We start from the raw sequence: 20,245 nt of genomic DNA, 5'->3' as shown, positions 1-20,245 counted from the left end.
TAATAGATATCTCATCCCCTGGGTAGTTTCCTACCAACATGGCATCAAATGCCTCAATTATTAATCTTTCCTCTTCCATTCTGTTTAAGTGAACATGCCACCTTAGATTAGCTCTGCACACAAATTCTTGAATGTTAATAACATCGTTTCTTTCTAATATCATGTTTAATATGATATTAGAAAGAAACTGTTCATCTGTTCGCACCCTTAATTTTCCTCAAAACCATCATATTTGCAGTTTCCAGTGATTGACTGCTTTATTTTCCTTTCTTTCTATTTTTTCTTTCTCTCAGGCTTTGTGCTAACTGACCTAGATATCTCAGTCATCCTCTGGGTATTTTCCTACTAAGATGGAATCAAATGCCTCTATTATTAATCTTTCCTCTTCCATTATATTTAAGTGAACATGCCACCTTAGATTAGCTCTGCACACAAATTGTTGAATGTTAATAATATCAAATATCTTTCTAATACAATTTTTAATATGATTTCACTATTGATTTCATCTATTCATTCCCTTAATTTTCCTCAAAATCCTGATGTCTGTGGTTTCCAGTCTGATCGACCACTTTTTGTTTTTCTTTCTTTCTAACTCTTAGATTCATTCATCGTGTTCAAGGAGGATATTTGGTGAATGTCATTGATTTGTGATGCTGTAGAAAATATAAAGAATTTTTTTTTAATTTTTCTAATAACACTAAGTGAATCTATTGTATTTATTTTTTATAAGTGTGCAAGATAGACTACGTTATTTAGACCTAAGTAAAACTTTATATTTCCTTAAATTAAAAATATATATATATATTGTTGGTATAGCACCTATGTGTAGCAGAACAATGGCAGTAAAGATGTCTTTGTTGGGCAAGCTAAATTTGTGCAGCAGTGTATAGAAGACCTGAAAAATTGTGCACTTCACAGGAAAAAGCGTGAGACTGAAAGGATGCAGAAACAGCAAGAGATCAGTCGAACTGAAAACAGAAAAAAAGAGGTCTGAAGACAAAAAAAAAGTTGTAAGAATAATCAAAAGAATGAGCATAAGCAAATTCTTCATAAAAGAGCTACAAAATCTTTTTCCCTGGTGAAAAAATTATTAATATTAGTAATGCTGTCAGAATGCAGAAAGAAAGGTGAAAGAATTAATTGTTTCAGCTGAAACCAATGGTACGAGGGAGGATGTCAAAGAGTTGCTTGAAGAAGCATAAGAGAACAGTGACAAGATGAAATTTGTGAGTCTGCTGCCATGCTATGATAGAGGTGAACTGAGAAGGACAGCAATGTTAGCTAATGAATATGCAGGTTGTGCAGAAGGAACAATGGCCTAAGTTTGATGTACTGCACTTAAATGGTGGAGATAGCCTTGTTTATCGAGAGTGGGAAAGATCAAAGTCAGGAAAACTAAAGCAATTAGGGCATGTGTAGACAACGTGTGTGATATTAAAGGCAACTCTTCTCATATATCCTAGAGGTGTAGTTGAAGAAGAAGATCCAGTTTCTTTCATTGAAAGAGACTGGAAATCCAGAGTTTTTGTCCTCCAGAATGTGGTTGCGAAGTCCAAGAATAGTTGGAAGGTCATGGGTGCTTAAGTGTCCATTAGGACCACTGATTATGAATAGTATTAGTAGATACAGAGTTGAAGTTTAGAGAACACATTGCTAAAGTAGCAGAGTAGCTAACAAAATTACTTGATTATTGAAGAACACAATAACAAACAGAGATAAGTGAGTTATCATTCTTCTTCATAAAGCCTCTTGATATGACCACACCTGGATTACTCATGTCTGGTCACCTAGGTTTCTTGAAGATGAGGAAGTGGTGGAGAGGACCCATGGAGAGATAAGTGACCAAGATGGTGAGTGGTCTGCATTATATTCCCTATGAGGACAGATTGGAGGTTTGTGGATTGTAAAAGTTAGTTAATAGTGAAAGGGGGGGGTGACAGAAACATTTAATTTACTTCAAGGATTTTATAGGATTAATGCAGGGGAAATGTTTCAGCACTTGGCTAAAGGGAGCAGAACAAGAAGTCATCCCTGGAAGTTTGGGTAAGAGTGGTTAGCAAGGGTGTGAGGACTAGATTTTTTTGCTTGGAGAGTGGTGAATGAATGGAATGGGTTGCCTGTTTCAGTTTTAAGTATTTTGTCTGTTGATGGTTTCAGGAAATTGGTTGATAGTCTGATAACGGTTTCATTTTCAAACTATCAACACGATAGATATTGTGTTGTTAGTTTGGGTCTTCCATGATGAGTTTTAGGACTAAATGGAGGAGCAAGTGCAATATTAACAATAATACATTAAAATTGGTTTGAACACTGTTATACCCTTACCCACTCTTAGACAAGTTTCAAGTGTGACCCGTGTCCCCCCCCCACTCCTCATGTATTGATATTCATGAGAAGTTGGGGGGGGGGGCTATTCCTTATGAATTGTGTCAATCTTATAGAATCCCTTTAGTAACTTAGAAGTTTCTATCAAGAAGCTCCTCTCCTCTGCCTTTCAGTTGAACTCTGCAACCCACACACACACACACACACCCTCAATATATCCTCATAGGAAACATTCTACAGACATGTCACCAGATTGCTTACTCATCTCGGAATCCTCTCCACCACCTCCCAATCCTCAAGAAACGCAGATGGCAAAATCTGTGCACAGTAATCAGCATGTGACCAAATGATTGCCATGTGAGGAGAGATTTATAACCTCCCTATATTTACTTGTCAATGTGTTCTTCAGCATCCAAGTAATCCTCTTAGCTATTTTGCCAACTCTTGCAATATGTCCTCTGAATTTCAAATCTCTCTCCACCATCATCCCTAGATCCCTAGACAATGAAAGTACTATCTTTTAATTTATGCTGAAAATATCTTTATGAACGTTTGATTCAACTTTATGAATATTTGAATGTATGATGAAAGATGTTTTTGATGAAAACATCTTTAAAATGAATGTTTGATTATTCAATATCTTTCTAAAGGCTTTGATTGTATCAATTAATCTGTCATCATACATACTATGAAATACATCTTTTCGCTGTCAAAATTTTCCCTGCACTTTTATTCACATTCAGCATTGGTCAGGAATCAAAGTTACTATTGTATTAATTACACATTTGTTTTTCAAAAATGACTTATTTTCATTTGTTCATGTTTACAAAGGTTAACATTTCTAATCTTTTAAGTGATTCACACAGTACAGTCCCACAACTGTCACTACAAAGGCTCCAGAAATCCACTCCATGGATGAGTTATCACAGACAAGTGGATTTTTCAGCCTCATTCTAAATGGATTCAAAATGCACTGCCTTATTTTATTCACATTATTTACAAATTTTATTCATTTTAAAATAAAAGCTCATTTATTATCAAGGTATATGATCACTTTCAACTGCCAATAAATGTAGTAAAGAAGCTTTATTTTCAACCAGGAGAGTCTTATGGAATTACTAGAAGTTTAATAGAGATATGCACGAAGACATGCACGGTTGGAAGACCATATACAAATTATATCAGTGAAGAGTCCTTGCTATTTGTTCAGATGTTTCTTTAAGTTAAGTTATGATCCTTTTAATATCAGATTGCAATCTGGAAGAGAGAGAATAATTATCAAATTTTCTGTATCAAGATCTCACTGCATCCAAGTAATAGAGTAAGTATTTTTATTTAATTCTTTTGGTAGAAGACTCAAAAGCACAAATTGTGTGTACAAGACTTGTGATAATGCCTGTTTTTTGTGAAGGATGATGATGTGAAGATGAATGGATATACCTGCCTATAAAGGATGGCTTCCTGTAAACAGAAAATTCAATATTACCAGCAGAGTTACGATGTACTAAGGTATCCAAAAAGGGAATACTGTTGTTGTTGTTAGTGAATTTGATGCAAATATATGAGGAGTGAATTTTAATCCAGAAATTGAAGCAGTTCTGTTTCAGAGTGAGACCAGATTGCAAAGATGTAATCCACGAAATAGCCAAATGCGAGGTCAAGGACAAATGATATTAGAAATCCAATCCTCTAAATGCTACATAAAACAATTAGCCAAAGCAGGTGACATAGGACTACCCATCACAGTACCCTCAATCTACTGAAATTTATTATGCCAAGTAAAATAGCCAGCACCAATAGTAAAAAAGTTTCCTACATTAAAGAAAACAATAATTTCTCTCTTAAAGATGAAGATGTTTAACTTTTTTTTGAAGTCAAAACTATTTATAAGACTATTTATTTATAACAGGTGGTTTTTCAGTAGTTTCATAGAAGTCTTGAAATATATTTTGCCAAATAATAAGTAGAAAATCCTATTCACTCAAATATTAGACATAATGGATAATCAGAATTGTGCACTTTAAAATGGCCATAAATACGTGGACAATGATCATGATGAATCTGCAACTATCAATAGCATTAGCATCTAAGGAATATGTTTGATCTAATAATTTATTCAATTCATTTAGCTAGCTTTGCATAAAATCTCTGTCAATTATACTATAAGTGGATCTATCCTGCAGTAAAACATTAAATTGCAATTGAAGTCAGTGGTATCAATAATAACCATTGCATTTCCTTTGTCAGAGTTTGTTATTATTTTGGCATAAAGGTTGGAGAGCTTGTAATTCAGGTAAAGAAATATTCAGGGAGTAGGTTTAGTTTTATACAATTTGTGCAAACTTTAGCTTGTAGGTGTCATTTGTACATAAGTCCTTAATGCCTTTTTTTTCTACCTCTATCATAACACTGAGTTAGCTTTGCATTGAACACCCACCTACTAATGCATTGGTCCACCTCTCTGTGCAATCATGTCTTGCAGATGTCTAGGAACAGATTCAACAAAGTGTCGAACATCCTCCTCCATGGATAACTTGACGTTCATGCCCCTAATCTTTCTCGGGACTCTCATATCTGTGGTCTCTAGTCTTTGGTCAAGTACCCAGCTCCCAGATCCATAAGTTAAAATTGGTTTGAACACAGTCTTGTATACAGCTAATTTAATATTTTGACTAATTTCTGTCTTATTTCATATAAATTTATTCAGTTGACTTCCTATCATACCAGCTTTGTTGATTCTGTTGTCTATTTCCATATTTAATTTACCATCTTCACTGTCACTCTGGTTGGCCAAGTGGTTAGCGTATCTGCTCTCCATCCAAAAGGCTGTGGGTTCGAATCCCACTGTGGGCATGGATGTTTGCGATTGTCTGTAAAAATAGTGGTGGTGGTTGGCAGTAGATGGCATTGGTGTGGGTGTAGTTGCAGTTAGTGGAGTGGTGGAGATGGAGAGTTGTAGAGCGGGTGCCCTCATTCGATGAGCCTGGACTCCCTGGAGGTGTTACATAATAATAAAAATCGTGCCTGATAACTGAAATGTTTTACTTGTTCTATGTGTTCTCCATTCACAATGCATTTGATATTTTCAATGTTTCTGCCTATTTTCATTGTCTTTGTCTTGTTATTGCTGACCTTCATACCACATCTATTACAACAGTTATTCAACTTAGTCAGGGAATATGGAAAAGATTGACATCAACTGGGTATATATATTGGTCGAAGTAATTTATTTGATACTAAGTAAAAAATACCGACAAGTTTCACCAACTTAGCTGTTTGGCTTCTTCAGGGTGAATTAAATAAATACAAAACAACTTAAACACTAAAACTGTTCATGAAGGAATAAACCAAATACAATTGTATTTTTTACAAATACAGAAGAACGCTCACATCACACACATGGAGCGTGTATGAAATCAACTGTTGTTATGTAGAAACGTTCTGTAATTAGCAGTGAGATTCAACTCTGGCACGCTTAAAGATCTTATTAGGGTCTTCCAAATATCAGCCAGAATCAATCCTTGGTTTCTATTGAGGTTGCGTTTAGAACGGATTACTGTTATGGCTTCTTTTATGATTCGGGAGCGGAAATCTTCCTCTAAATAGGGCATGGAGCTTTTGTCCCATTCTATGGTATGGTTTGTCCTGGAGAAATGAAGTGCTAACACCGAATTATCTTCTCTGTTGTTGTTTACATCTCCAACATGTTCTTTTTTTTCTGATTTTCAAACTTCTAGAGGTCTGACCAATATAGTTTAATCCGCATGAACAGGGGATGTTATACACACCGGCATATTTGAAGAAGGCATGACTGTCTTTTGGAGATCTTAAAAATTGGCAGATAGTCTTTAAAGGTTTAAAAGTCGCTCGTATTTCATGTGGCTTCTGGAATGTAGCAATCTTTTTGGAAACTGTCCCAGCATAAGGAATGGCGATGGTAGATTTATAACTTATTTCTTCAGATTTGTTGTGGGGGGGTCACAGAAAAGTATCTTATGGATCAATTTTTTGGGGTAACCAATTGAGATCCTTATCTTCTGTAGTGATGCGAGCGGCCCTATTTTTTAGCATGTGTATGTATACGATGCTTAGTTTTTGAGAAACATGGTGTGAAGATGTGAAGTGCAAGTATCGACCTGTGTGGTTGGTTTGCGATAGACTGCAAGGCTGATACATCCATCCTTATGTTTCTTAATTAAAGTGTCCAGGAATAGTAATTGTTTGTCCTTCTCAAGTCCTAAGGTAAATTTTATTTTGTGATGGAAAGAGCTGATCTTGGTAAGAAAATCAAAAGACCCTTTTCTGCGTTTTTCCATACAATAAAAATATCATCCACATACCTCCACCACACTGTGGGTTTAGGGTCTAATTGAGACAGAATTTCATTTTCCAGTTTCTCCATAAAGAGATCTGCACAAGGGGGGAGGGGAAAGAGGGCTGACCATTGTGAGGCCTGTTAATTGTTCGTAAATCGTTTCATTCCATAAAAAAAAATTAGATTTTAGACAACGATGGAAAAGAGAAGTAATATCTTGAGGGAAGAGGTTTCTCAAAATGACGACTGCTTCGTCTACTGCAACATTCGTAAATAAGGATGTTACATCCAGGCTTCGATGTTACACCAACAATTGATTCTGGCTGATATTTGGAAGCCCCCTCATAAGATCTTTAAGCATGCCAGAGTTGAATCTCGCTGCTAATTACAGAACGTTCCTACATAACAACAGTTGATTTCATACAAGCTCCATGTGTGTGATGTATGCATTCTTCTGTATTTGTAAAAAATACAATTGTATTTGGTTCATTCCTTCATGAACAGTTTTAGTGTTTAAGTTGTTTTGTATCTATTTAATTCACCTTGAAGAAGCCAAACAGCTAAGTTGGAAAACCTTGTCGGTATTTTTTACTTAGTATCAAATAAATTACTTTGACCAATATATACCCAGTTGATGTCGATCTTTTCCATAGTTCATATGGTCGAAAATAACATAAAATCATTAGTCAGGGAATCTTGCAGACTTGTAGCAGAATTATTTAGAAGTATAACATCATCCACATAAAGCAAAGAGCTGAGATTAACATCTCCAATTTTGATATCAGGTTTAATACCACTTTCCTTCATAATGTGATCCATATAAATAATGAATAACAGAGGGGGGATAATGTACATCCTTGTTCTGACACCAGATTTAACATCAAACCATCTTCTTTCAATTCTAACTGCTAACCTACAGCTCTAATAAAGACTAAATATTGCTTGATTTAATGCCCCATTGACACCATATAACTGCAGTGTTTTAAATAGCTTTTCTACCGACTCTTTGTCATATGCCTTTTCCAGATCTACAAAACTTAAATACACCCATGATTTCTCAAAAATTTGCCGCCAATGAAAATCTGATCCTGAAAGCCTCTATCTGGCCTGAAACCAGTTTTTTCTTCACCAAGCTTCCCTTCCACAATCCTTCTCAACTGTTTCTCAAGTATATTTGAATAAATCTTACCAGGAACACTCAGTAAGGAAATACCTCTATAATTCTCACATTCAGTTTTATTTCCCTTTCTATATATATGGATAGTATGAGAGCTCTACTCCAATCATCAGGAATTCGTTCCTCTGCCCAGGCCTTCTGAACTATGCAGTGCAGCCACTGCAAGACTTTCATACCTCCATACTTGAGCATTTCTGGTTGAATATCATCTACTCCAGCTGTCTTTCCACATTTCAGGCTTCTGATGGCTTTTTCTACTCCAATTATGAATATGTATTCCTGATAGCATGCCTGTTGAGTGTTTTTTTACCGCTGTACCGTCACTACTTGTTTCATTTAGTAATTTTTCGAAGTAATTGCCATACATCAAGGATATCTTTTTCTCCAGTTTTCACGTCACCTTTATCATCTTTAATTCCTTTTACAGCATTTTTTCATCCATTTCTGAGCTTTTTCCACAGCCTCCAGAATATCTTGCCACATTCCTGATATTTATTTTCTATGTTATTACCAAAGTCTTTCTATGACTTTTGTTTAGCTAGTTTTACAGTGTTTAGCTTTCTTACATTTGTCTCTGTATTCTCTAAGAGAACAAGCTGACATTTGCTAAGAACTTTTGATATGCTTTCTTCTTTTCCTTCACTGCCTCTTTAACTTCCTGTGTCCACCATGGAGTTCTGACTTTTCTATTCGTACAGATAACCTTGCCAGATGCCTCTCTGGTTGAATCAATCAATATTTTCTTCAGGTCTTAACACTGAATCTCCAAGGTTTGTTTCCTGTTCTCAAACTCTTTCATTTTATCTTGAATAATGTTTGTCTGTTTTAGTCTATAGTTCACATCTGAGAGCTGCTCAACTTTTATTCACTTAAATGTTTTTCTTTTCAATATGAAATTCAATTTTATTCTGCTCAAGACTAAATGGTGATCACTTCCAATTTCAAATCCTCTGTACACACTAGTGTCTGGCACTATGAAAAGACACCACTATCAACAATAATATAGTTAGTGAGACTTTTCTTATTCCTTGCATCTTCTCTCCCTGTGAATTTGCATACATTTTTATGTTGGAACATTATGTTAGTAATAACCTGTCCATGTTCTGAGCAGAAATTCAACAGATATTTGCCATTTTTATTAGTTTTACTCTTTTCTCCAAATTTTCCCAAAATATTTCTGCATGTGTGACAATCATTTCCTACTCTGCTATTTAGATCCCCAACAAGGACCAACTTTTCCTTTTAATATTGCTTTGTCTAAAGCCTCAAAAAATTCCTGTGCTTCTACCTTAGTAGAATTTTCTGTTGGACCATAGGCAAAAATAAGTCTAATTGTCCAGTTCTGCATTCTGATATTGGCTCACATCACTCTACTTGACACTGCCTGCCATTCAAGAAGATGAGCCTCGTATTTTGTGTTGAATACTATGGCTACTTCTTCTTTTCCTTGATTGTCATTTCCTGAATATAACATTTTGTATTTATTGCTCAGAAAGATCTCACCAGTTTTTGTCTTTTTTGTTTCAGTCACCCCTATTATGTCGATCTGGTACTTATCTAATTCCTCAGGCAGCTCCATTTCTTTGCCATTCAGACTTCTTACATTGATAGTACCGATCTTGAACTCTAATGATGTTGAGTTGGGATGTGTTTCAGGATTTCTTCCAGTAACTGACTTTCGCTGTTCGCCCCTGCTCTCTGGCAAAAACTATGGGGCCTTGTTTAACTGGGCTAAGGCCTTGCATGAAATTCTGTCATGTTGTACCATCATTTTGCATTGTGGTTTAAGTCAATAAGAATACAACTTAGTCGGATAAATTCCAAATTGCCAACCTATCCTCGTTCATTCAGTATTGTTAAATCTGGAATGAAAGGCTTAATTTGTCCTTAAGCATTTCATTTGGGATTTAACTGGGACGCAAAATTTCCCAAAAGAAATACTTGTAAATAGGTAAAATTCTAAGTTGTAAATATAGTAATAATGGTTCTTTTATGTATTTTACTATGTATTAATTTATAAATGGTCCTGTAAATAACAGACAAGAAACAAGATATTGTAAAAGTAATATTGTAACAGGAAAGTCAGAGCAAAGTGCAGACTTGTATAAATGGATTATAAACATGACCCCAAGCAGTAGCTATATGAGGTCCGAGGCACGTGCGAGAAGCCTACGTGGAGATGCAACGGAGAGGAGAAAGTATCGTGTGCAAAAGGCTTGGGTAGCGTCTGCAACTGATGACGTAGTAGGGAGAGCAGACGTGGAGGAATATAAAAGGCTTGGCAGCGCAAGCTCTCTCTCTCTCTCTCGTGGTTCTTTTTTCGTAGCGTCGGAGTCGAGTAGAAGTCGTTCAGGTGAACGTAGGATGGTCAAGCGGCGACGATACGGTTAAGTAGCGGCCAAGTGCAACAAGACAACCAGCGAACACCGAAATTTCATGCAGCTCCAGCCATACCTTTCCGTCAGAGGAATTTCGGGTATAAGGCAAAGAAGTGATTCGTGACCAAAATCACTGGAAGGTCGAGACAGGGAACAACAGATCCCAGAACAAGGTAACCACCCGAAAGAAGCCTACAAGAAGATCTGATGAGAAGTGTCTCCTGAAAGATTGAACTGGTCGGTAATGTAGAGTTTTTATGTCCACTGTATTGTATTTTAAGGCCAGGGCGAGCGAAAGTGTTAAATTTCTTGTAATTGGACTTGATAGAATTCAGGACTCTAAATACCTAATCCTCTAGCAATGAACTTTGTAGCTCTAAAAGTGTATTGTTTTAAGCATTGTCATTAGATTAATTTGATGTGTTATATCTTAATATTTGAGGAGAGAGTAAGATACTCATATACATGACTGTAACAGGTGAGTGGGATTAAGACAGTTTGGCTCTGCTAATGTCCCTTAATGTAAAATGCCGATTGTATTATAGATCTTGTCTGTTAGTATAGCATTACTTATAAAGACTTTTCATTTAAATTAGTTTTTTGATTAGTATGTACCATTACTTCGAATGAATAAACTTTCATGTTTTCTTTACCCAAAATACATGTCTGATCTTTCAAGCCAATGCACCACTTGCTATAAATAGAACCTGTGTAAGTTAAACCGTGGGAACTGGTTATGACTGCAATATAAAAATAAGCATTGTAAAGGTTTGTTTGTATTAGATTGCTAAATCGTGAATTAGTCTATGGGCTGACTCCTTGACAATATTAATTTTATTGTATAGGAATTAAGATGGCACAGCTAAACAAATAAATTTTCTTAATTCCGAAGAGGAGTTGACTTCAGATTTTCAGCCTGGGAGAATTTGGCTCTACCATGCAGCAATCTCTTTGTCTGAAAGATTTGCACACGAGTTCGATTAAGAGTGAGGCCACAGAAAGGTTGGGAACTTTGATAGATATCTGTAACTAAGGGATTGAGAAGTAAGGGAAGAATGAAGCTGAAAAAATCCAACGTGCAAACAAAATTTAGAATAAATAAATTCAAAATAAATAAATTTTCTTAATTCCGAAGAGGAGTTGACTTCAGATTTTCAGCCCGGGAGAATTTGGCTCTACTGTGCAGCAATCCCTTTGTCTGAAAGATTTGCACATGAGTTCGATTAAAAGTGAGGCCACAGAAAGGTTGGGAACTTTGATAGATGGCTGTAACTAAGGGATTGAGAAGTAAGGGAAAAACGAAGCTGAAATAACCCAACATGCAAACAAAATTTAGAATAAATAAATTAAGAAGAACAGAACAGGAGAACATACAACACAAATTAAGGAAGTATTACAGTATCCAGGTAGATAAGGGTGCACCATGAGAAGGTGGGGACTGGACATTAGGTCAGAAGCCCTGGTCAGTTCTCCGCATTCCTTTAAAGGGTGTGTGGATGTCTCCTCTCAGTTATGCAGCTTTGATCCTTAAACACCCCCATAGTAATAAATTATATTTAGTTTTTTCTTACATATGTGAAGCTGTTAATTAAAAATTATATTATTATCTTATGAAATTAGTTTAATAAGTTAATTTCTTTGTAGGTAGTAGTTTATCCCTGCCAAATTTTTTTTGCACGAAGGTCTCTTAAAGATATCTTGCTAATGTTTCCCAAATATGAAGTATTTCCCATCTATGAAAAGAGGTAGCACTATTTATTTCTCTCAGCCTATGTTATAAAGTAAAGCCCACCCTGCATACATGGATTAATTTTGAAATAAATAATCAAGCATTCTCAAACAACTTTTTATTTTGCATAACTTGCAAGTCATCACTATTCTTATAAAATTCAGATATCCTTAAAAAAATTAATTTAAGACCAAATTTCATTTATTTCACTGACAACTGTAATTCTTCCAACATCCTCTTTAACCCTTAAGTAGGTATGCAGTAGTAGTTCTGGCATAAAGTTATTTTCACATTCATAACATAAATTAGCTAAGTGCAATTATATACTTGACCATTTTATATGATGAAAAGGATTTTTAATAGTGTTATTTAAAAAACACAATTATCTTGCAAAAGAAGAACTGGAGAATGGATCAGGTTATTGAAATTACATCATGAAAAGTTAGTTTGGCTTCGTTGCTAGCCATTGACCTTTTTGGAATCTACTGCTTTTCTCTCCAGTTGAAGGATTTTTTATGGATAAGCTATACAAGGGGTCTCTGATAGATCCATTAATAGCGTTCAAAAAGACTGCTACTGTAGTGTGGCACTACTGTTGCCTCACAGCTAATTCCAGTTGCAAGATGACTGCAGTACAAGTGTGGTCCAAAACAGATATCCATGAAGTTATTCATTTATTGCAAACAAAAGAGGCTTTACCAAGTAACATTATTATTATTTAACAGCATCTCTATGAAGTCCAGAGACTCGTTGTGGATGCTCCAAATTAACCATTATATATACAAATCCTATCACACTTCTCCTTGAATCCATTCACAAAAACCGATTCACTATAAATTGGTTGCTGTGTATGGCAAAAAAGTGATTTCAAAGAAGCAGGTGTGTTTTTGGTGCAATGAATTTAAAGCAGGCCAGGCCATGGTGACAATGAAGATCGACATCAGATGGGCGGGCCTTCATCTAGCAAGACAGAAGACAACAATTTGCACAATAAGGGCATTGCTCTTGAAGACTAGCAAATGAAACTGCACAAGTGGTGAACTCGAGCAAGTCCGCTATTTACAGAATTGCTGACGATGTCCTTGGCTTTCAAAAGGTGTATTCCCACTGAGTGCCTCGACAATTGTCAGAGGAGCACAAAGCAACACACACACACACGTCAGGATGTGTCTGGAGCAGCTGTATCTGTTGCAATACAGCAACAAAGGCAGGGATTTTCCCACTCGCCTAGTCACAGGAGATGAAACGTGGGTTTTCTTCACTTTACCTCAGAGAGAGAGAGAGCAAACAAGATTCCATGACTAAGAAACATCCACAATCTCCTGTGTGCAAAAAATTCAAAACTATTCCCACTGTCTGAAAAGTCATGGCCACAGTGTTCTGGGATTGCCAAAGCATTTTGTTGGTGGAATTCTTGTTGAAAGGAGGAACAATCAATGCATAGCTTTACTGTGCAATGTTGGACAAACTGAAAGCCAAACATTCGATGCAAACAACCAGGACTATTCACAAGCAGCATGATTTTGTTGCACGACAAAGCTACTCTACATACACCACTTGTGAGTGGTTGTGTTGTAATTGTTGGAAACTGTGCCACATCCCCCCCCCCATACAGCCCAGACTTAGTACCTTCAGACTTCCATTTGTTTGGCCCCCTTAAGAAACACCTTCCCAGAAGGCATTTCACTACAGACAAGGAAATTCATCAGGTGGTGTGATGCTAGTTACTGGGTGAAGCATGGACTTCTCCAGTAATGGTATTGATAAACTGATCTATTGTTGGGACAAGTGCATCAATAAAGTTCAAGATTTTGTGAAAAAGTAGTGCACATTCACTTATTTCTTGGTGTATAATTTCAATTTCCTATTAATAAACATCCAAGAAAAAAATTTGTTACCTTACTTTTCAGAAATCCTTCATATAAATTCGCCCTTTATAATGCGCAATAAATGAAAAGAAATGCAAACTATAGAGAGGCTTCAGTTAAATCAAAATGGGTTTCTGTATATAAGCATCAAAAGTCAAGAGAAAAGAGATAGATTAGTTCCGATTAGCTACGTATAAGATCTAAAAAAGAAGAATATGAGGTATGCAAAATCAACTGTCAGAAAAAATGTTCATCCTTGATAATTCAAAGCATTCAGTCAATCATAATTGTTTTTTCTTTTGTTGTTTTGTTAATTGAAATGACTTCTCAATGCTTTGTTTTCTCTATTTAATATTTTTTTAAATTCATAATATAAAAAAATTATTAGAAATATAGATAATTTCATACACACACACACACACACACACACACACACACACACACACACACACTAAAAAAAGTGAATTTAGGCAATGTTGGTTTGGTAAGTATACTGTTTATAATTATGGTGGGGAAAGAGGGAAGAATTCAACTACACAACTACTCTTGGGAATGCAATTACTATCAGAGGATACTTGCATATGTTTACATTCCTACTTTTTTCTTTCAAGCAGTTAAAATAATGAGATGAATTTTTCTCTTGGAACTTACTTCATTTCTTGCCCCCTGTCCTACTGCTATTACAGTGGCACTGTGAACTTTAGCTTGAGCATTTTCTGGAATCATAATACCTCCTTTGGTTTTAGTTTCAGGAACAAATCTTTCTACTAAAACTCTATCTAACAAGGGTAAAAGTTTCCTTCCAATTCTTGCCTAAAAAAAAAAAAAAAAAAAAAAAAAAAACAATCAAATCAAGGCATTTTATGTAAAAATAAAGATAGCTAAATTTTAAAGTTGTTTACAGGAGAGGTTTTTGTAAAAAATTATATTCAGCACATTTTTTTTAATAAAACAGATGCTGCTGACTTTTTTTTTCCTTCACATAGTATGCCTTTAGGTTGCTCAGCCCTCACTCTACTTGAAAACCTGAATTTATGAAGCATATTAAGTATCACTTCAATATCAAAGTATATTTAATTCTCGATGTTTCATTTCCAAAGCTTATATCAACATAAGACTATGTACTATATTGGTGGACTGTACTTCAGGAAGTAGATGAGATTCGAGATCTTGGAGTGATGGCAGACAGTGGACTGAAATTCCGAGGGCACATCACAAGTGTTCCAAAGACTGCACATCGCATTGCTGCTATTGATAAAAAGTACATTAACATGTAGGGATAAGGAGGTGGTGCTTTATATAAGGCATTAGTCAGACTACATATGGACTATTGTGCTTAGATTTGATCACCTAGTTTTCATTGTGATGCAGAAACAATTGAGAGGGTCCAAAGAGCTGGACTTCAGGAAGTGAATGAGATTCAAAATCTTAGAGTGATTGGAAGACAGCGGACTGTCTACCATCACTCCAAGCAAAGGGCACATCACAAGTGTTGCAAAGACTGCACATCATAGTGCTGCTATGATAAAAAGTACATTAATATGTAGGGATAAGGTGGTGTGGTGCATCTATATAAAACAGTCAGACCACATATGGACTACTGTGCTTATATTTGGACACCTAGTTTTCATTGTGGTGCTGAAACACTACAAAGGATCCAAAGATGAATAAACAAAGTCATATCCAGATTCTAGAGTGTTGGCTCTCAAACACTCTTGATAGCTCTCAAACACTCTTGAATAATGGGAAGGGCCACTACCCAGACTGGTAGTGGATTGCAGAGGTTGGTGGATAGGAGGAAAAGATGAGCTATGATAGAGACCTTCAAGTTAGTTAAGGGACTATCAGATTAATACAAAAGAAATTATAAAGAGTGGATGTTGAAATATGAGTCTGTTGACTCCATAAAGAGTTCCCAAAATAATAACAGTTTCAAAAATGCTGAATGATACTTTTAACAGAATTTCAAATACATTTTTTTTTTTTAAATCAAAAGCCAATCTGTACTGGCAGATACATTCACTCATCCTCAAACCATTTCTTCACAAAAGATGGGCATTATCAAGAGTCTTGATATCAAGAGATCCTCTTCTGATTCCCTTTTGTCAGATGAATGAATAAAATTAAAAGAAATCTGATGTGCAATGGATACAGCAAAACTACCATTCAAAACATTATTGGCAATTATCATCCTTCTACCAGACTATAATCCAATGTGAAAAGAATGTCAATACTAATGATTAATTCTAGTGAATTAATCATTAGAATGGATTTTTGGAAAGAGTTTATATACTAATTTAAACCAACTTAATATACACTACTCAAAACAATTAGTGGATATTTTGGTTTTCTTCATCATCATTTGGTTTTCTTGTAAATTATAAAGTTATAAAAATAATTACAAATGTAACACAATTTGTAATAAATATCAGTTATTTAAACAATATCTCATCAATTACATCTTTCTGTCTTATCTGACAGAAACTAAAATATCCCCTAATTGTTTTGAGCAGTACATATACATATATATATATATATGTATAGAAAGTTTTTTACCTTGAGTTTATTATATGTTAAAGATACCAGGACATTGGTATCTTTACCAATACAATGAATAATGGGAAGGGCCACTACCCAGACTGGTTTCAACCTTTATTGAGATCTCATCAGTGAAGTCAGATCCATGAGAGATACCAAGGTTAAATTAATGCAGAAATCATATATATCATATACAAGTAGACAAAAGGTGCTTGATCTTATCAATAAAAATTGCTGGATGAGAGAAAGATGTAGAAAGTTTTTACCTTGGGTTCATTATACATTACAGATACCAAGACATTTTATATTTGGTTTTAATCCTTATCCCAAGAAAGCATGTGAAATATATTCACATCTGAGCTACTTGTATATAGAGGCTAATGACTTCATATCGCTTGCCTTAGTATGTATCCCATAATGCAAAACACACATCCCCTTTCAGAAGTGTCTAATGCAATGCATAAGGGAAGGGTCACTACCCAGACAGGTTTCAACCATTAATGAGGTCTCATCAGTGGGAGCCAGACCCAGGAGAGATACCAAGGTTGAAGTAATCCAGAAGTCATATATATATCTCATATACAAGTAGACAAAAGGTGCTTGGCCTTATTAATAAAAAAAACTCTGGATCTGGATAAAATGTCTTGGTATCTTTAACATATAATAAACCCAAGATAAAAAACTATATCTTTCCATCATCCAGAATTTTTTTTTTAATAAGGCCAAGCACCTTTTGTCTACTTCTATATAACTTCTGCATTACGTCAACCTTGGTATCTCTCCTGGGTCTGGCTCCCACTAATGAGACCTCAGTAAAGGTCGAAACCATTCTGGATAGTTATATACATTATACACATTCAAAAGAGGGAGATGTGCTTTGCATTATGGAATACATACTAAGCCAAGTAATAAGTAGCTCGGACGTGAATATATTTCACGCACAAAACATTGCTTTGCTTATATATATATATATATATATATTAATGATACTTCCAACCCATCTACAGGACATATAAAATATGTTATTGATTTTCTTAGGTGCCTTTAATAAATTAAAAACAGCTGTGCTCCAAAACAGAAATCTGTTAACCAAATAAATAAATAAATAAATAAATAAATATATATATATATATATATATATATATATATATATATCATAAGCAAATATTTAAATAAAATATGGTGAATGATCGGATGGAGACAACACCACTTCACTTAGGTCGCTAAACATCGTGACTACAACTTGACTATTCGCATGCGAAATATTAGTATATGTTATTGAAATTATTATTGGTCAAAAAGTTTTATTTTCCGATGTTTTTTAATGTGAAAAAAAATATATTTTGTAATACCAACGCTAAGCATATAAAACTTATAAAAGTACACGAAAAATAAAACATTGCTGGTAACTATACCATCAGTCGTCCTTGTGTTTTTCTTTAATATCAGCTTCCTCTTTGGGGTAAAAAAAAAAACGTGATTTTATAATTATGACCGGTTTTTGAAAGATTATTATGGGACCGTTAAGAAAAGACCCGTTCAAAATGTAATTTTAAAACTAGAACTCGCTCACCACAAACCGACACTCTTACAAAACTAAAGAAAATGATCCCATCCTTAGGAACCCACATGGAATTAATTTGGTTTACGCATGCTCCACACCAGTGGTGGCGAACCTATTGCACGCCCGAGAAATTTGCTGGCACGTCAACGATTTACTTGTGATATCCTTTTATATGCTTATAAATTATTCAGCCTTTTTTTTTTAAATTGTTACAATACACACAAGTTAAATTTTGTTTTACAGGAGGAGCAACTATGAAGACATGAATTTGATTGGTGCAGTATTAACAAACAATAACGTGACCCAAAGACAAATGGAACCGACAATTTTTGAGTTGAAATAGTAATTCTTTTCAACCGAATTCCATAACATCTGCGACTGTCATAACAACATTCACTATATATTTCTTAGTTTTAAGACATTCACGACGGGGTGTCGTTTATCGTTCTCATTACCGGCGGGCTCAACTCACACAAAGTTTCAATCCATGATTAGTTTTTATTGCCTTGTTTGCGTTTGAGCTGGAAGGGGAACTCACACAAGCATTATATGGCATGTTTCAATTCGTGGTAGAATTTTATTTGAAGTTAGCCTCTGATCTGTCATAATGACATCGAGAATTTCAAATGCAGTCAAATAAACACTTATTTCATGTAATTGAAAAATTGGACAATCGTTTTAGTTAGATACTGTGATTACGGTGCAACATATGGTTTTGCTTGCTTATACAGCGTAGTTTCTGTGAGAGGAGTACATGTCATTCATTAGTTAGGCGCCGTTTTTATTCCAGCTGTCTCTAATTGCACTATTTGTTGAGAAATATATTACACAGGCTGCAAAAAGCCTCTTCAGAGATACAATAAAACTTTTTTTTTCCTTGCTTCTACAATATATAATGGCTGTTGGGGAGGGCGTACTTTTTGTGTGGGAGGTATATATATATATATATATATATATATATATATATGCAAAACCTTTTAATGTCTTTCTTCGTAAAGTGAAATCAGGGGTGCCAGTTATACGCGAGGGCAAGTTATATTCGAAGGTAAGCGTTCGCCGACATCGACACCCTTCTGCTGCTTCCCCTGCTCCGCTGTCTTCTATGGTGAGTTACAATGCATAAATATTTCTCTCACTACCGTTTTTTTTTTTTTTTCAAACCAACATCATTAAAATCAATTTAATAATGCAATAATCAATTTTAATACTGAATAATATTATAAATTTTTGGTGATCAGAATGGGATACGTCAATAAAACTTACCAGAAGTTAATTTAATGATGTTGGCCTGAGGAAACTCCAATATTTTAGTATTAGTTCTATGATTGATAACTAATTTAAATGCGTACTTTTATATTTGTCGACATGCTACACCGTTATATGTATTAATACTCTTTATGATTATGCCATAATTAATTATTAATACTTATTTACTAAAATAAATAGCCAAAAGGCTTCACATCGGCGATACAAAATTATATAAATTAAGTGGATATTAAATCCAACATTGTTTCAAAGCCGACTACAGAAACTATAGACGTTTCTTGCGAAATTTGACGAGACATCTTACGGGAATACACTCGCCAAATTTCCCACGAAAATTCTATAGTTACTGTAGTCGGCTTTGAAATAATGTTGGATTTAATATCCACTTAATTTATATAATATTAATACTTATGTTAGTTTAATGTATGAACTTTAAAAAAATTGGAATGGTATTTACGAGTAAGTTGGTCGGGACTGAGCCCTCTAATACAGTAAGAATAAATAAAAAATACAGGCTATAGAAAAAGAATTATGTTATATTATTATTATTCCTGACACCTCCAAGGAGTCCGAAGACTCATCGCGGGAGGATACCTAAAACTGTCTCAACCACTACACCGAACCTCTACTACGAATCAACGCCAATTGAGAACGACTGTCCTTAGATTCCCTGACTTTTCCCTTTTCTAATCATACGTGCGTTCATTATGCATTTCGCACTGCGCATCTGCCAGTAGGCAGAAATATGCAGCGGCAAGTGGGAATTATAAAGATAATTTAATTTAGGCATATAATAAAATGTTGATTTTTTTGAAACTATAAAAAATGCATTTTTCAAGTCTCCTTACACCGAATCCATTCAAATGCAAGCCATCCATCTTATATAGATCCTTTTGCCCATCGAACTCACTCCACACGTCCACAAATTCCACACAACTCGTCATATATAACCCATGCATAAAGTCATTTGCAATTATGGCCCTCCTTTTTAACACTTCACTGTCATACCGCGGCCAAAGACTAATCATCCTAGCTCTCTCAATCTTTTCTTTTGCTACCTCAAACAATTCATTCAGGTCCTCTAT

General features: G+C 35.1%; 1 protein-coding gene across 1 annotated transcript in view; it reads right to left on the bottom strand.

Moving 5' to 3' along the window:
- LOC150100396 (10 kDa heat shock protein, mitochondrial-like) overlaps positions 1-17,966 on the bottom strand; it is a 28,866-nt gene extending 10,900 nt beyond the window's left edge. Inside the window, exons 1-2 of the mRNA XM_090403002.1 lie at positions 17,746-17,966; positions 14,444-14,605 (exon numbers count right to left, since the gene is read on the bottom strand). Of these exons, the coding sequence (XP_090259128.1) occupies positions 14,444-14,605; positions 17,746-17,748 (165 nt within the window). The 5' untranslated portion in view covers positions 17,749-17,966. The remainder of the gene's footprint in view (positions 1-14,443; positions 14,606-17,745) is intronic.
- Between the last annotated feature and the right edge of the window lie 2,279 nt (positions 17,967-20,245).

The sequence above is a fragment of the Typopeltis vanoorti genome, chromosome 13 (assembly GCF_054136105.1).
Source record: "Typopeltis vanoorti isolate ZY-2024b chromosome 13, IOZ_Tvanoo_1.0, whole genome shotgun sequence".
NCBI classification, from domain to species: domain Eukaryota; kingdom Metazoa; phylum Arthropoda; class Arachnida; order Uropygi; family Thelyphonidae; genus Typopeltis; species Typopeltis vanoorti.
This window is presented reverse-complemented; position numbering and strand designations above follow the sequence as displayed.